The 19,332-nt window shown below is 35.2% G+C and overlaps 2 protein-coding genes across 5 annotated transcripts in view; both read right to left on the bottom strand.

Moving 5' to 3' along the window:
* LOC118282230 (Krueppel-like factor luna) overlaps positions 1–19,332 on the bottom strand; it is a 137,426-nt gene that overhangs the window by 60,518 nt on the left and 57,576 nt on the right. For 2 of the 4 annotated variants that reach the window (XM_035603205.2, XM_035603223.2), the window contains exon 2: positions 15,440–15,478. The exons of the other annotated variants lie outside the window; for them this stretch is intronic. In XM_035603205.2, coding sequence (XP_035459098.2) covers positions 15,440–15,478 — 39 coding nt within the window. The remainder of the gene's footprint in view (positions 1–15,439; positions 15,479–19,332) is intronic. 4 annotated transcript variants of the gene reach the window in all.
* Positions 10,774–13,344, bottom strand: LOC118282221 (uncharacterized). Its single transcript, XM_035603192.2, has 2 exons — positions 13,079–13,344; positions 10,774–12,405 (listed from the first exon to the last, which is right to left on the bottom strand). The coding sequence occupies exons 1-2, from the start codon at positions 13,104–13,106 to the stop codon at positions 11,333–11,335; spliced, it is 1,101 nt and encodes a 366-aa protein (XP_035459085.1). The 5' UTR covers positions 13,107–13,344; the 3' UTR covers positions 10,774–11,332.

Raw genomic sequence — 19,332 nt, 5'->3', positions numbered from 1 at the left:
AAAGTAGGACCCCTTAGTACTCATTGTTTATTGAATTCCATTCAAATCTTGAAAGATTATACGTTTCTAAAGCAGGCATCTTGTGTAGAGAAGGCGTAAAGTCCAATGATTGAAGGTCTTGAAGTCTTTTATATTTTTGTGAAAAGTCTTATAAGAAACTTGTGTGTCTTCAAGGCTATATTATTATAATATGTTATTTAAAAATGCTTTAGCTTCTTGTTTGGGATATCCCGACTCGAATCTGAGGTTCATTTAATTTACGCCAATGATTATGGTACACTAATAAGTTCTTCTGCTGTCAAAACGTGGTACTTCATCTCTCCTTGTTATTTTACCTACAAACCTTATAATAGTAAACCTACATAACATTGTGTAGGCACTATTTTCTTTTACTTTACTTATTTTGCGCCTGATTACATCGAGTGTATTTTTGATCTTGATCAAGACTTGTATGTAATATAAACTTATGTCTACTCTCTTTTCCTCTCCTTCTTTCTCCTACAAGTCCTACTATCACAACCACTAAACTTTATAACCTTACTACACATATAACAACGAACTCCATTCACAGTAGAACTAAACTCGAAGCGGTTAGCTACCGATTATTGTCAATTGTTTAATGCAAATGCGCTTGGAATGTCATACATAAGTGTTCTCGTCACGTTCAGAACGATTGCGGATGACATGCAAATGGCACGTGCAGTTTGATGCCTGTAAACGGCATCGGCAGTGGCCAATCGTTTGTGATGTCCAGTCATTTATTTGTGCCTAACATTTTTTAAGTTTAGTTGTTATTGTGGCGTAATATTGTCAAGAAAGACTTTGGGTTTTGGGGTAATATTGACATACAAGTATTATTTGATAGAAAGTTAATGTCTGACTTTTGTAAACAAATAAGTTATAACAAGACGCTTTTAAATAGGCTCACCCCTTATTATATAGGATTTATAACTCAAGAGTGGTGTACATTGTATAGCGGCATTACATTGCACTTGTTCTCTTCTGTCTACCCCTACGGGGATAAATGGCATAATATTGCAGAAAAAAAGTTGCTTTAATTGTAATTTGAATTTTATTTCTAAAATATTTCACAAAGGCTATTTAACCATGCAAATATCAATTCCATATGTAAATTCTAAAAGCAATTTTACATATTCATAATAAAGCTAAAAGGGATTGGAATTGTATTTGATGACCGGTAAATTATAATGTATTCCGGTCCATTTGTTACACAGAGCGGGATCTAATAGCTCTTCCTAAATTAATAGAGTATTTCCCAAATTAAACACAATTTTAATTATTCTATGGACCGATATTGCTATTAATTATTCTCGTGTACATGAATGTATTAATATTATCAAATAGAATATGTTATGTCTATAAAACATTATAGAATTGCCTCGCTGTCCGTCAGTCAGTTTGTCAGTCAAAAACCCATGTATGTCAGTATAGCATCAAATTGAAATTGATATCTTAAAAATTCATGTATCTTATGTATATGCTACTCAACTTAATTAAAAAATACGGCCTCATTTTTTAATACTCCCTTGATATTAAAACCTATAATTAAGTGAGCTTTCTGTTAACCTCTTGTTTTTGGAAAGGGGGAGAAATATCTCGCCAAAATACGTTTAGGGTAAAATCTGTTATCATATTAATTTATTAAAAAAAGAAATAATTAGTAGTAGACGCTCCCCCTATTGCAAGGAATTCTTAACACAATTAGACAGAAATGGATGTTGAGACTTTGCCTACATATTTTAGAATGTAAAAAAGTGTATTTTATGAAAAACCATTGAAAAAACTAAACACCGAAGACAATAAACCTGCGCAATCCGATTCCCAAAGCGCCCGAGACCGTTGTGGCAAGTTGTTCAAACAACAAGAAATTCCTTGAGCAGTGATTTTCGTCGCAGCCGACACCGAGTGCTAGCCGTCTGCTGATTACTTTGAGCCCGTCTTTATCAAAGGTAGTCCTCTCACAGAAGCACTAGGAATTTCCAATAGCGCTGTGCATTTAGACGTTGCTCAAAGGGAACCACTTATTGCTTAATTAATTCTAGACTACAAAGCTTAAAGATGCCGAGAGGCTGTGTTACTGTTAGGTTTAATTAAGGCTTCAATCTCTCGTGTCTCGGCTTGAAGGAGCTTGTGGTGGTGATATTCTCATCATAATGACGCAGACATCAGTAACTGCATCGGTTGTGGAATTGTCGTGTGTGCATCGATGTGTGAGTTAATCCTTCCTGTCGGGTTCACTATAAGCGTGTTCTATTTGGTATGTCGAAGTCAGCACATGTAGTATTGTAGTTAATTGACTGTAAAATGTCTGCATTTGATTCTGAATCTAGAATACTAGAATAACGTTGATAGTCCATCGATAACATACATTATTTCTTTAAAGAAGTACTCATACTGTCAGATAGGTTTTTCTTCCCATCTGCACTCAGAAACCAGCCAATACACTAATTTTAAAAACAAACAAACACATTACAACAACAACACCACTTTCAATTCAACGACACAAAAACCAAGTGACATTTACGCACAGTATTACCATATGCGAAAAAAATGTGACATTTTAGCTCAAGGAGTTGCCGTATAAAAATAAAATGAGCGAAAATATGGGGATTGCAGTGTACTTGTAACCTAGATAGAGTCATTGCGGACCAAAGATTTGCATATGGAGCAAGCAGATGTAGCATATGAGCGGACAGTATTCATCGTAGCCATTGATGTTCTGAATAAACATACTGTATGTGTATGTACCATTTCAACATGTTCACGGTCGTTTAAACAGTTTCTTGCCATTCGCTCCTAAATATGTCAGTTTATTTTATATATCTGCGTTGGTTTATGTTTCATTGCTGTTTATAAAGTGTTTTAATATCGGAGTGTACTTTTTAGTAATTTGAAAGAAAAAACATTAAATTTCTACTTTCTTTTCGTATATCACACTAACGACCCGCCCCAGCTTCGCATGGGTGGAGGTGATACCTATATTATGCATGTATTATACATATAAAGTTCATCTTGAATCATTTATCTATTAAATAACCCGTTGCGTAATTTTAAAGATTTAAAAGCATACAAATAAATAAAACAATACCGTACATAACTCATTTGGTGGTGTTTACTTTTAATTAACTGTTCTTTATTAATTCCATTATCCTCAGTAATTGGCTTTACCTATATAAATAACAGCTTTTGTTTGGTTTTATATACATTGATATTTTTTATTCATCATCCCAGTGAGACTACTCTTTGCCATTATCTCCACGCCTGGCAGGGTTTGAGATTACAGTTTAAAAGCATTTATTAGAGAGCGTTCTGCTGCACGGTCACTGTATACTATGTAGTTCCTTACCGCACTCGATGGAAAACTATCACCAGATGATATTTTTATTGCATCCTAACAATGTCCTCGGAAACTCAGATTGATATTTCTAACTAGTTTCTAACAGCGGCTTTGGCTACTTTGTATATACCTATCACTCACGTCAGCGTCAGCCTATAAGTATACCAAAATACGTTCGGTAGTTCTAGCGTAATTGACGAACAAACATTCAAACAAACTTTCACATTTATAATACTATATTATAAGCGTGATACTTTATCAAAAGTTGGTGTAAAGTTATGACTGGAAGCAATAATTAGAGTAATTCATCAGGGCATTAGAGACTGGCTAGACAGCTGGGTTCAGTCATACTTCTCATGATTGATTACTTAGATACAAACTTGTATCATAAGTCTTGGGTCGTAAGATAGATTGTCCTTTAACAAGGTCCTGAAGATAGTGTCCTATTTATGTCCTTTAACTGTTATGGAGTTATTTTTTAGCATACATACATACATAACCTCACGCTTGTTTGCCATGGGGGTAGGCAGAGACAATGGAACGCCAATTGCTACGAATCTTACATACCTCTTTCGCTTCATCAACAGTCATCTGTCTTTTCATGTATGCTCGTCGGTTAAGGGTGCTTTTAATTTGACCCATCCTAATATAATAAGGTTTTAGTATAACAATAGCATGTATTGTATTAATATCTTATTTTTTTTTACTTGAATGATAATTAACTTGGCTGTACCGTCGCCAGATACACGGAAATATTTTTTTTTGTCAACCTACTCCAGTCTGTCTTTTTTTCAATTAGATTTTCGAGTTAATAAGAACATAGCTTCTGTCAGCGACTTTATAGGCATAAATAGGTGATTCCCATTTTCCCGTCCTAACGGAACATATGGGAAATCCTCCCATCCACTTCTTATGAAATATATATTTGCCAAATTACAGCTTTTTAGGTTTTTTTTATGAAATAGGCTAACGAACAGACGGTTCAACTGATGGTAAGCGATAAGTCCAGTAGTCTTGGTTGTCTGTCAGTCATTCTATATGTATATCTTAATGGAAGACTTTTATACATACAGATAATAAAATTGAAAATCTAATAAAGACAGAAAGGGGTAGGTTGACGTGCTTGCGTCTATGTTATAATCATTATGTATAATTGTTATTTACCTACATGAAATAGGTAACTATTAAATAAAATTGCAGTTTCCGTAAACGACCAATTAGATAGCTATGAATTATATTTCAATATAATACGTTAGGACTTATATTAGCACTAGCAACTTTCGCGCGGTTTCACCCGCTCTGCTCGGTTCCTATTGATCGTAGCGTGTTGATTTATAGCCTATAGCCTTCCTCGATAAATGCACTATTCAACACAAAAAGAATTATTCAAATCGGGCCAGTAGTTCCTGAGATTAGCGCGTTCAAACAAACAAACAAACAATCAAACAAACTCTTCAGCTTTATAATATTAGTATAGATTAGAATTTTCTTAGTCATAGTGTATAATGGTAGGTAGTCGGGGATTGCTCAAGGCTATACTGCAAATAGCTTAGAACTATTTATAGTGACTTTTATATAAATATATTTACTTGAGATCGTGGATTTTATAAAGGATTATTTTGACTGGTAGACGAAATACAATTGGTATTGTCACGCGTTTTTATCCCCAAAGGGGTACGCTAAGGTACACATTATGGCACGTAATGCTATTACCAGTGGCCACCCTCAGCACCTACAATGTACCTAAACCCACTTTTCACTATTTGCTTTGTAAGTCCCATGTAATACTAAACCTATTTCAAATTCCAGTCTCCGTGCAACTACTGAGAATTTTTCGAGAAATTGAAAAAAATCTAGTCGTGTTTTTGCCGTCTCAGAAATCGAACCCGAGACCCCCTCTAGTCGTTAGGCCCACTTGCGACCACTCGACCGACGAGGCAGTCGGTACAAACTAGACCCGTAATTTATTAGACGTTTAGCGATAGAAATTTCACGTTTTGAGATAAAAAAGTTTTGCTATTCCAAGCGGGTTGAGAGAAGTGTTCAGTGAATACAAATCTCTTAAAGGTCAAAAATCATTACCATTACATTACATACCAAGTACATAAATAGCTATATAACTAAGCTAATAAATAAAGTCGGAGTGTTTGTTTGTAATATTGAATAACCGCGTTTTACTGTATGCATATGAATATCCATAACATAAGTATGGCCAAACCACATTTTTTTTAATTTTTGTCTGTCTGTTTGTTCCGGCTAATCTCTGAAATGACTGAACTGATTTTGACGACTTTTATTGGCAGTTAGCTGATGTGCTAAGAAGGAACTTTAAGTATTTAAATAAAAATCAGAAGTCATTATTCTACGCGGACAAAGTTGCGGGAAACGGCTAGTATTAAATAATCCTCGGCCATTTTAGTAAACAGTAATTTATTAGACAAGTAACAATGCCACTACTGAATATGAATATCATTATTTTATAGGTAGTACGAAACCAACAACGTTAGGTTGCTCGCACACTTGCGATTTGTTACCACCTACTAATACTATGAAAATGACGATTAGAGCATTTGAATTTATCAATTGAGACTTGACGTTTGTTAATGATTAAAAAAGTAAAGTTGTTTTAGTGTACAATATTGGAAACGAAACTAAAATAGTCCAATAAGTTTGTAAAAAATCGATTGTTACAAGTTGCACTACATAAAATTATGTACCTACAAACCAAAAAAAAAATAGATACTTACCTGGTTTTTGAAATTGAAACAAGTAATTCAATCTAATGTAATGATACTACAACATACAATAGATACTATCACTTAATGTAGTGAACAATCAACTTGATCGATGTCAATCCTCACTCAATCCCGAAGCAATTGTAACAATCGCCGATTACGATCCACGATAATCGTGCTAAATTGCGATTAATCGGCCGTCTGTCGATAGCCTAACAGACAAATGTTTGGTGACGTAATCGCAGCATATAGGAATGTCGCAGCCCAAGTTTGAATGCAAAAACATTATAAGTATTCATTATAATAAGGTTTTGTTTTTATATTACACCATAATATATAAGAATATTTTAAAGACAAGTTCCTCAAACTTATTTTTATGTTCTAAAGAACAGATGTTCGTTATTTTTGTATAAAAAAATATATGAATGGCGAATACGTCATTTGCGGAGACGGTTAGCAACTATTTAGTAAGTTATATAATGAAATTGTATTATTTAATGAAATTATTCCTTATATAGGATATGGAACAGTACTATTTGAACTCACCAGGTGGCGCTTACAGCGCTTAAAATCCTGTCAGTCTAATTAGCATGGCTATGAAACTGTTTACTCTATATCATATTAGGTAATGGATGGTAATAGCTAGGCATATAACTATAACATTAATACCCAAAACAAACATATAAACCAGTCGGAAAGCTACAATTAAACATTTCCTATTTCTGCGGTAATTTTAGTGTAATCCTAGAACATCAACAAAACTATAGCCCTTGCAAGTCTTGCATTTAGCTGTAGAAGTTGGACTCGGAGCCATATCAAGGTATGCAAAACCAGTTTATTCTTGGTCTCCTTATATATGGTCTGTTCGCACATTCAACGGTCAATTCATACTGGTTTTGCATAGCTTCATGTGAAGTGTGTACATTTTATGTAACAATCATAACACCAGTGGTTCGTTGCTAAATATAGAAACGCTCGAGTCCGTGCTAACAATGTAATAGTTCTCTTGTATTGTATATTTGAACGTTTGGCACAGTTTAAGAGGATTTTCGTTGTTGTGTGTCAAATTGCTTAGTTGGTGTTTAATGTTCTAGTTTTTTGGACGTTTTGAGGTATGAGTCTCATGACTAGACGTGCAAAAAGGTGTGAAAGTTTTTTGATTGATTTTTGTCTAACTAGTTATAGAATATAGTAACGCTAAAATTCGTGTGAATGTTGCAAATTCTGTCTTATTTTGGTTGGGGATAAGTGGTTGTTCTATTTTTTTTATTTTTTATTTAATGAGGAGTGTTTAGTAACGATTGTCAAGTCATATTCGAATACTTAACTTTATATACAAGAATAATTCATATTACTGATTTTACCACAACTGCGACTTAAACACTACCCAACAATTATTAATCGTAGTACACAAACCAAACTATGCTAATCTGTTGACACATCAAAACTTTAGCAAGAGGGCAACGACACGCCACAACAATCGTAAATTCATAATCATAGTTATCATAGCAATTACATACAAGTAGCCTGAATCATATCATACAATGGACGTATGGAACACATTCCACACAGGTACATACGTACAAATGGCTAGCTATTGTATGCGTCGAACGTGATTTGACTGGAGATGACGTACCACGCGAGTTTGAACTGTAAAATATCGAAGTTAAAGCTGAAAATGTTTGAGCAGTCAAAGGGCAAGCTATAACTTTGTGTGAATAGTGTCTATTTTAGTTTTCAATGACGAAGTTTATTGGTTAGTCAGGAAGGCAAGTGTTTGGGAGTTTGTTGAAAGATGGAGAAGTATTGGGAAAATGGTTTTGGTAGTACTGAGTTAGTTGGCAGTGTAACTGCGGTCCTTTTGGAAATAATTGAGAAAACGATAATTGTTCTTTGACCTAAAATTTTTGGATAGACAATAAATTCAACAATTGTTTCAATCTATTAGGGAATAAATTACAATGAGACTCGATCTTGACAAACCAAGAAAGTAACAAGTATGAATTGAATGCCGCGCAGTGACTAGAAGACTGCCCATAAGACATGTAGGTTTCGCTCCTGCACGGAACAACTCTGTACTATATCATCCAAAAATCGTTCAGCATGACACCTAACTAAACGGTACCACAAATCATTCAGCGTGATAAGTAAATACGTAAAAATATCTACAAAAACGACACAAAACAAAATCCTAATCCCAATCCCAATTTCTCTTCAACAAAAAGAGCTACACTTTAATACCCCTACTCGTGAACGTAAAAAAGTAATTGGCTAGACTACACGTGGTACGCTGCGAAGGTTGTCGCACCTGCACTGAACCCGCCGAAGGACAGCCAGTAATTAGGTCAGTCTAGGCCGTTCACTCCCAGCTTTCAATACCATTCATTCAAATTGAAGGTTTTCACGTAAAAGCCGGTCGAAGTCTGTTCTAAGGTTAAGGTTTTGTGATAATGTGTGTTTTTTGATGTGAGGTTAGGACATGTTAGAAGTGTCGATCTTTTAAGGTAATTAATTATGAAAAGTTTATAGAAAGACCTTATGGAAATGATGTTATTATGGAGTGTGCATTCGAGAAAGGAAACAATAGCAATGCAGCCGTTTGTTAAAAAAAATGCTAATTACTACCTTTACACGATATGTGCTTAGGTTCTGTCTTCGCACCAACTGGTATATTTCTCTGTTCTACCCTATGGTTGACTGTCAGAGAATACCTTAAGGCATTAAGTCCGTCATTCACTGTCAATTGTGTGAAGAAGTTTAAATAACTAAATAAATATGTTTCATAATTTGTTTTCCATATTTCCTTGTAAACTTTATATGACTATTTACATCGAGATCGAGTGTGAATCTGTGACGAAACAATTAGTTTCCCTTAATTAGGCTATGGAAAACATTTCGAGGATATTATTATTCACCCACAAACACATCGCATTCCAACAGAGGTCATGTTACTACTATGGGAATTTTGATGTTTTTCTGACGATTTTAGTAATTAGTGAACCGTCGGGTAAAGTTAGTAAACAATATTTCGGTGTACTACAACATTACTTGAATATACCAGGAGTTAAAAAAAATCGTAGAAACTGTAGTAAAAGTGTTCAGAGGTCCTGAACAAAATAGTACAATAAGGTAAAGATAAAACGCACGATAGATCGACGCTGGTTGCGTCCGCTAGTCGATTAAATCTTTGAGAATTTCGTAAAATCGAGCCTTACAATCATTTAATTCGGTTTAAAAGGGATGAGTTATTTCTTTGTTTTTTTATAAAAGTAAGATTTTTGAGAAGGCTCGTGATGGTAAACACATACTAGTTAATACTTAAACTCACTCCCAATATTTGGATAGGACAGGACTTAACACTAACAAACAAAACCTGAAGCTTAGAATTAATGGGCGACTAAGTGCCCATTAATTCTGTACTATCAATATAATTGATTAAGCCCTAGTGCTCCTATTAAGTCCTAAACAAATGAACTAGGTTTGTGATAAGAGTTCGTTCACGTTCGTACGAGTGGGGGTGCTTGAACCCGTGACCTCACGATAGTCCGACGTCCTAGCGTTTAAGCCCGTTACTCACTGAGCTACAAGTCCAGTTGGCCATTAAATGTCTAGTATAGAGCGAAAGTAGTTCTTGTTGCTTTAATTTTAGGCTTTATTTTTCCTTGTGTTTCAGAAAGTATTGTACGTTTTGAAAAGGTATTGTGATTATATAATGTATTGCAAAAAAAGTCATAAAGCCATAATAAGTAGATCCGTTTTGAACAAATAAAAATACTAACTGAAGCTTTTTTACTTCATCCTTTCGCTAAAAAGTTATGTGAGTCGGTAATCTACCCTGTACTAAAACTCCGTATATTTATCTAGAAGCTAAACCTAGACTAAGCTGTTCTCGCCTGTATTTTACAATACCGCTCGTGTAGACTCGCCCATTATTTGCAGAAGCAACTTGCATAATGTGCAACATAGCCTGGCTAGCTAACTGTTCTGTTATCTCAGGTAACTAGCAACTGCAAGGAAGCGTGTAAACTAAAACTGCAGCGGTGAGATCGGCCATTGTTTTCCTGCAATATTATGGGAAAATGTTTCTATTTAAAACAACGCTTGCACGTGTTTTTATGCTTCAAGCGTTTACTTTAAACTTGCGATGCGATGTTAATACTTTAGAATTTTTTTTTTTACGTTAACGCGATCGACACCGAAATTGTATTGCATTCAACACTCTGATTGGTTGGTTAATTGGAGGTGGCCAATCAGAGTGCTGCACGTAATAAACGTGTTGATCGCGTTAACGTGAAACAGACTTGTAATTTTGTAATTTACTCTCGTTTTTGTTTTGTGGGATTATAATAGTGTTTTCTAAAATGATTATTTATTGAAAACTTAAAACTGTGTAGGTGTTAACAATTTCGCTTTTTGCTTGTAATCTGGATTTAGCTTTAGAAATCTAATTGAAGCTATTTTTACACGTTAAGTCTTCGCTCAGCCATCTTTCTTAAGTTATTTCTCTAATCTGTTTTGTCTAACCGTTTTCCAACTAAAAAAGGTAATCAAAAATATCGTGGGAGGTTACAAATTACCAATTTTTATAGAATTCATAGAAATGTTTATCGGAATTTCTTTTTGAACGCCTACAAATTTAAGGAAAGTCTTAAGTCTAAGGATAAAAACAGCTGTTGCTGATTCAGAGAATTTCTCAACAATTCGGTCCTCAGCAGGACGTGAATCATTCTGAGGTTTAGGTAGAAACTGTCAGTAAATGTTACGAAAGTTTGCTACCAACTGTATAATACTTATTTGGGAAATCCTTTACCTGTACCCTTAGTACGAGTTTGCTTTACGTTGAACGAAAACGAAGCAAGAGCACGGTCAGCGCTTTACTACTAAGGCCCCTGGTTTGCTTAGTACGATATTAATATAGATTGGTATTTTTAAGTCTAACTGTCTATAGAATATTTTTATCGTAATGGGAGCAATTATACAACTTTGCCAAATTAATCTGCAATGTAATTAACATTAGCACAATAGTTTGTAACAGATTTCATTGTACCGAATGAGATTAAACTCGATTATGCACTTTATACCACTTGACTTACAGTCGTTAATACAACAGAATAAATACTCTCGCACTCACGAATTTCTTCAAGATTCATGTTCAAACCTCCGGAAACAATCAACCATGAAATTTTATGTTTACTATAAAATTCTTATAACTCATAGAAAAACTAACTAAAACATTTATTCATAGCACTATGATTTCAGACCACACGTAGTAGATTTTACTCTGAATGTCTAGCGGCCATACTTTTAAATTGACTCTAATGTTCTCTACTATAGCGTTGAGAACTCTGTGAACATCGAAACTCTTCCCTTCGATCCAATCTCTTAACATTTCTGTTATGTTTTCTAACTGTTCTATATTCTGATCGTTTACGTCATACGCGCCGTCAATGAGACTGAACAACTCTCGCAGAAGCGTCACGCTCGGCTTCAAATCATTCGGAGCTTGCTTCAACACGATGTCAGGATTCGTCAACACTTCGTCCAGGAAGTCCAGTGTATCTCTCTTCACAATCGTTTCGGCATTTATTATGTACTTTATTGTTTGTCGGAATTTTATATTGGATTTTATGAAATACTTGTGAGTCTCCAATACTTCTGTGATCGGCACAAAAAATCGCTTCAGATCCCGAGGCGACACGTTCATCAAGGTCCGCAACCAATCCGTCAAGTAGTCGCTGTAGTAGTACCTGTCTCGGCACACCTGCAGGGTATCGCAGATACTGTTCTCTATGTAATTAAACGATATTTTCGTCTGTTGCCGAACGATCTTCTCTTTCAAAGTTTGCCTGTACCATTTCGTCTGCGTCATAATTTTCCCCTTGACATTTTTTATGTGATACCTTAATACCTTTTCCAATATGTAATTCGAAACATCCATAAAATCTATCATAAAATGGTCGGTAATGTTTATTGGTTTTCCATCTAACATAGTTTTCAGTTTTCCGTTAATGATGTCTGTGTATTTGTCTTCGATGTTGATGAATGCTCGTTTAATGTCTGCGACATCCGCGCGGTGTAGATCGTAGTTATTCATGATGTTGCTTTTCACATTCCTCAATTGTTCTGTGGACACTTCTGTTAGTACACTGACGAATGTATCAAATAGTAAAGAATCGTTTTTTGCCGGAGTATCGAATGTGTCTGTGTAGTTGTCATAGTTTAGCGGGTCCTGTACATTTGGAGGTACTTCCGAAGATACCATTTGATAGTATAATGAGTCTATATCTCCTCTAGCTGCGCCACAAAGTGTATCTGTATGGGAAATTTAAATTTAATGCGATGAGAGAAAGAGAAAAGGAAAGACCGAAGACATTACAATAGGAAGTAATCATAAAAACCAGGGTCAGACTTAACGAGGATTTAATAGCATTATCAGTTTTTTTTAGTTGATGGTTATTTTTTTAATGTCCGTAACCCTAGATCAAATGCAGATGGTTTATAGTGGGAGACTTGATACACAATATTCGAAGCTATGTCATCGATCCCCTCTGCGCTGACTTGCAATTTTAATGGCACCCCAACGCTAACGATCGGGAGAGGAATGACTCATGTAACACGACACTCATAAAATGCACTTTATATTTTACAGTCAACATTCCGCTTTAAAAAGATGGTTCAAATATTTTTCTCCTATAATGAGACTGGTTTCGGAAAATTCAGTACAAATGTCCTTTGACGTTGTTTGGTTAGAAATATAACTAGAAGACGTCGAGGTCTTAAAAGAGCCTGCGTCTTATTTTCAGAACAATATCAGAGTAAAAGGAAAATTCTGCGAGCATTTTCTAACACTGTTATACATTGAAACGTTACGCAGAGACTTGTAGCGTATTGTTTGATTCTAAACATAAATTGTGGAAACAACTGTTTCTGTTTACACAAACATCACAATGTTGTAGTCACTTAACAAATTATAACGCAAACTCACATAGAACAAGAGAGAGCGACACGAGCATTTTCCTCCAAAAATAAATAACAACTAATCGAAGAAATACTGCATTTCGTTTTATGTCTGCTGTAAAACAGTTTATTATTGTTGACGTACGAACGAAAACTATTCGGTTGTTGAAAATATTATATCGTAAGGCGAGCTGTGTTACAACGTATGTGCAGTCTCATTTTAATAGCAAGTGACGATTTGCATGTTATCGTATTTATGTAACATACATCATCAGACTATAAATGGCCACTGCTGACCGACGGCCTCTTCTCACACGGAGAAGGTTTGACCATAAATCACCACGCTTGCTCAATGCGGGTTGGCGATTTTAAACTTATAATTATAAATTATAAAAGCCTAGGTTTCCTCACGATGTTTTCCTTCGCAGTTTTTCAGTGGTGTCTAAAATATTTAAGAAAGTACATATAACTTGGAAAAAGTCACATTGGTACTTGCTGTTAGTAGGTTTTGCACTCGCACTCTCATGCATAAGAAACGAGCGTCTTAAACCACCGGGAAACCGCCACTTACTAAATATATCTTAACTAAAAGATGCTTGGCGAGCAGGAAGTACCTAAATAACCTTACTTGTACTGTTAGGTCTCCCTTATAGATGGGTGAAAATTAAGTAACATGGCGTCAAGATCACCTACCTTTACTAAAAAAATGCTTAAAATGTAGGATAGGCTAGTGACCAAGGGTATCTCTCGATCCCCAGTTCATTAGAGAGAAGAGATGTACGCGCTTCATGAAACACGTTGACTTTGCAAAATATTAGTCAAAAGCATTATTAAAACCGAATTCAATTACGTTAACAACAATCCCCTATAGGTACATGGTTATTGTTCTTGTTTGTATATTACTGAGCTAATTTGCGATGCAGTTAATTATATGGGATTATGGCGTGAAACAAATTATTTACAGGAAACCATATTATTAATTTTGTTAATAACTTCGTTTGTATTGTGTGTAGGGACAATAATTTAATGTTGACTTTAAATTTTCATGAAATCCGTAATGTATTCGTGATGGGATGTGCGCGGTGCACAAAGTCTTTATTATCATTTTAAACGCAGGTTGCAATATGTACCTGTTCAATGGATTTTCCACTGTATTACAAAAGAGTAAAGCTTAAAATACATCCCACCCAAAACATAAATGTGAAAGGCTGCCAAGTTCGATAATATTGGAATGCTTCGCCTATAAAAGAAGTGAGATTTAAATAAGTACCAAGTTCCATACACAGACCTCAGTTAAAAATGATATAACAAGTTGGCAAGTTTTCACACACTTTGTTATAAACCTACTAAACGCAATGAGTATATAATTTTCTATTAAAACTTGCCAAGTTTCAAGTCAATACGACCATTGGAAGTGGTCTAGGTTTTTGATGAGTGAGTCAGTCAGTCAGTCAGTGAGTGTATAGTAAAAATAGCGATTTTCTGACGTCAATATCTCAAGACCTACAATAGGTACATTAATGAAATTTTGCATTTTAGATAAGTAAGTAGATCTCGACAGATACTAGAAATTTCATATGCGTAGATAAAATAGATTTTGAGTTATAGGTGGGTCGAAATGGTTCGTGTAATATAACCCACGGCCGGTGTGTCGGTTTTTTTGCTAGAACTTGGCGGACACACTGCCGTGTGTCTAGATTGACAAAATGTTATGAATATTTTATTATTCAGTTTCCTATTATATTATTAATTTACTCTTTTATTACCTAAAGGGGGATAAATATAAATATGTAGACCCACTTTCTTTAATAATTACTTTGTAGTAGTGCAGGCTATTTGCTAAATACCAGACTCCATTCCAGAATTCATGATATTACTAGTAAAAAAAATGAAAACGTATTTTTTCTCTTCAGTTGTTAAAAATCACAATAATTATCTTATTGCTATTACTTACCGGACTTCCCTTTGTTTAAAGTGACCATTATAATTATCAACTAATCTTATAAAGATAGAAAGGTGTTGATCCATAAAATAAATTCCACTTTACCTGAAACAAAGAATGACCAAACATTAGGGACTCATCATGTAAATAATTTGTAGTTTCTAAATCATCAAAATGAACCTTTCAGAAATTCCTAGGTGATTCTACATTACGAATCAAATCTAAAAATTTTTCACCTAGTATATCATGTACCTATAGTGAATCAAAACACAAGAATAAAATCTGATATGGGGATAAAATGAAACAGCTATATCATATGCGTCAACCAACGCTATTGTAATATTTCTTTCCAAAACCAAATTATCGATCATCAATTGCTACATGTTTTTAAGTGATACTCCCCACTAAATGAAGAAATATCCATTTCTTAAAAAACATTTTTGATACCTCCATTAAATTTATCCACTCTTCAGAATCTGGCGACATCTGAAACAAAATAACAAAATATATAATTTCTTAATTTTATTTGCTCACCACCCGAATTGAATCCTTTATCATTGTTGCTAAGTAATTTGTTAGTAAAGCCTTTTGAGTATGAAAGAGCAGAAAAAATATTAAACTATACTTCTAGTAGTAATATTAGTAATATTAATTAGTTCGTCACGTGTTCATTAACCGCTGACCACAGTAAACCATGGCAGTACGAGCAGCGCAAACTGCGGTGGGCGACAAACGTCATGCGTTGCACCGGTACCGCCAAAACTGTGGCCAGGCCAGAATATGGTATAGAACCATCGAGTTTTGGAGTTAACAATAATCATGCCCAAATATACATTCATGCTTTTACACAATTAGAGTCTGAAACTCCCTCCCGCCTCGCCCAAGGCGGGAGAAGTCATTGCATGATTATGCCCCTCAATAAAAAGTACACTTAACATTTACGTGTAATGATCGACTACAAACTGAACTGATACTCCCAGCTTAGTTTAAGCTTAGGAAACTCATGTCTCGTACTTTGCCCTTCATCAACTTAGTGTGTCTTAGTGTAGGTTTGCAACATAAATCAAGCTACAAGCAAGCAAGCAAGCACAAGAACTTAAACTCCCGGGTCATGCATGCTAATGGAATACTGCATATAGCAGTGTACTCACCGCGCGGTTCTTCTACTCCAAAACACCCTCTGAATTTTGTTTGCAATACAATTCTAAGTAATTACTTCCAAAAACAAACCAAAACTACAATACCTACTTACCAATTTCGAACCAATACGACAGAAAATTAAAACCCATAAGTGACAAAAATTCAGACTCCAAAATAAATGAAGATATTTTTTACCTCAAAAATATTCCCAAACGGATAAAAAGCAGAACATGAGATAAAGTATAAGAGGATAACCTGACGGACAAAAGAATAAAGTTGATATTTTTGAAGAACATAATATTGCAACCATGACATAGAGAAAAAGAAAATACAAATATTCAAAAAGAAACTACAAACAAAATCCTAGGTTAAGAATGATAAAGAAATGGAACAAAAGAAACTTGCAGACTAAGAAGCTCGGCAGCAAAAACCAAGACCTCCTTGAGGAGACGACTCATAATACCTTGGAAAATCACTAATCATGCTCCTTCTAACAGTTTTAGTATTGGTGCAGAAAGTACCAACGGTGCAAATTGGTTAAAGGCATTACTTCTAGCACTTCTAATAAATTCTAATGCTGTGAATAGAAAAAAAATGTCTGTAGTCAGAAATATGTCAGTGACCTGTTAGTCAAAATTGGTTAGCTCATGGTTATAAACTCAGATAAATTAAAAGTGTCGATTTGTACTTACCAGCGATGCCTCCCTCGACGAATACCTTACCAACTTCTGATTATACTTCTAAATAGCAATTCAAACACGTTTGCGATACTACAATAACTGCTACCGGTTGCTAAATACCTTAAACTCTTAAAGTATTGCCGTGCCGGTGCATTTGAAAGCTTGTGAGTTTCCCATACATCACTGTGAGTTCGGGTGTCAGGTACCCGGGCGTATGAAAAGGCACTAAACGTTCTTGTTTACTTTACAGATGTTGTCCAAATAGTTAGAATTCTGAAGTGTTTCGATCAAAAATAAATATGTTATGAGCATTTAAACCCAAATCTCGTTCCTCGGTCATTCGACCAGAACGATTCGTAAGGCGAGCATATACCTAAGATTTTTAAAATAACAAACATTTTCAATAGTAAAAATCATTCAACAAATCCCAATATCCGGCCTCGATTTCCTTTGAAACAGCTTTCATGGAGTATCCACAAACAGGCCAATAGGAAATAATGTTCAGTTTGTACGGCAGCAGCCACGGAGCCGTCACGGGACGGATACGGGACGATTCCGGAGCGCCTGTCTATTTCCTATCCAATGGGTTGGCAATGACAGGCTGCATTTAGGTACCTGGGAACCTTTGTCATTATACTTTATAATGCAGTTTTATATTTGACTTTGGGGTTTTATATGAGGGTGATATTGGGGACAATATTGCACTGTTCTGATCGATGACTGATCAATATTATTGTGATACTAACAATGTACAAATGTTTGTATGTTTGCTTTGTTTCTAGCTATAATAAGGTTTGTCAAAAATAGTCTTGTAGGGATCAAAATTTGTTTATAGCAAAATCAATATTTTCCGTACGTATCAGCTAACTGCAACCTAATTACAACAAATATCCAATTAAAATCAGCAGTTAATTTTCATCCCTAAACGAAATAGCCAAAGACCGCACTCATTAGATTACCAATCCGTCTCTAAAATTTCCGAGCGATTCCGAGCGTAACCGAGATTTTCCGAGACCAGCCGAACAGTGAACAGTGGACACACGACCGCGCAAAGCCCGGAGATTAGCAATGACCATTGTATTGTTCACCGCGTTGAACAGGAGACTGACGAGATTAGGAGGTGGACATGTTGATGAATTATCCACTGCGGAGGTACAACAGGTACTTTGACTCATCATTTATTCAGCGTCCCACTGTTGCCTAGGATAGATGTGGCTGAATAAGTGTGAGTGTCTGGCTTGTGTTGAAAGTGCCGCGACTCGAGCTGTCGTGCACTGGCTGAGTACTGGTCTTTTTGCGCCGTATTGCTTATTTAAGTATTTACTTTTGCCTGCATTATTTTATAACGGTGCAAATAAACTGATTTTCTTTCTTTCTAATTTTCTACGAGTTTGTTATCGTATTGTGTGTTTTGTTACTACGACTACCGAAAAATTTCAATATTTTCAGTTTCATCTAATGATGACAGTTATGTAACCATTAAATGTTTTTGACAGCAGTAACTCTATCTTTACGTAACTTGCAAAAAAAGAAGAAATGTATGATAAATGGTTGTACCTCCCAAAATAATACATAGACAGGTTACAAGTACTTTAATTATATTGAAGTCTAGTAGGTACGATGAGGATTATGATATCAATTCAAACCTCCAATTAGACAAAACAAATGCATTGGATAAAACAATACCAAACTCTTTGAACAACAACAATCGCATTGTTTTGCTATAAAATTACAAAGTAAAGTTCAACATAAATTGTTTTAAATTCAAAGGAATTCTTAAGTTGTTTGTTTCTACTTCAAATACCAAGTAGAAAGTCATTGAACAGAGTGACTTGTTGTGATAATAGGGCTCCGGGCAAAGTAAACTGACACTTGAGACTCGAACGACAGTCCTAGTACTTAATTGTAACTAGATTGAAACATTTTGTATTTAAATATGGGAAATTGAACTCTTTAGCTTTTAGAATAAGTAACAATCGATTGCTTAAACTATGAATTAAAATGAGTGAAAGAGTAAATTCTACAAAATAATTTAGTGTTTCAAAAATATCAGAATAATATTCTATGTAAATTCATATTTTATGAAAAAATACATTTCGATACACGTGTAAGCACACAAAATTAGTAAAATTTTACATTTTTCGAGTTCAATATTCCCAACGGCGCGCGGTGCGGTGGGTGAGTTCGAGCGAAAACCGCCCGTAAAAATATTCCTACATACTATCGTGGAATCTATATTCCACGCGAATGGAGCTCAAACTACCAGACATTAATGGCAAAACCATGGATGTGGATGTTCCACCCACTCGCAGTAAGCGATTCGCTTCGAGTTTCCTAGTGCGAAACCACTAAGGAGGGAAATTCTTTGTCAGAGTTTGTGTTTCTTACAACCTAAGGATAGTCGATGTCTCAAGTACATAGTTGTGGTCCATTATCACCAGTGCTTGTCCCAGGCAAGTTAGCGAGTATAAAAAGAACTCCAGTGAGTTCGTCCTCAGTTCGACGTGAGTTTAAGAGCGA

The sequence above is a fragment of the Spodoptera frugiperda genome, chromosome 25 (genome assembly GCF_023101765.2).
Source record: "Spodoptera frugiperda isolate SF20-4 chromosome 25, AGI-APGP_CSIRO_Sfru_2.0, whole genome shotgun sequence".
NCBI lineage: Eukaryota > Metazoa > Arthropoda > Insecta > Lepidoptera > Noctuidae > Spodoptera > Spodoptera frugiperda.
The sequence above is the reverse complement of the archived record's forward strand: the minus strand, read 5'-3'. Positions and strand labels throughout refer to the sequence as shown.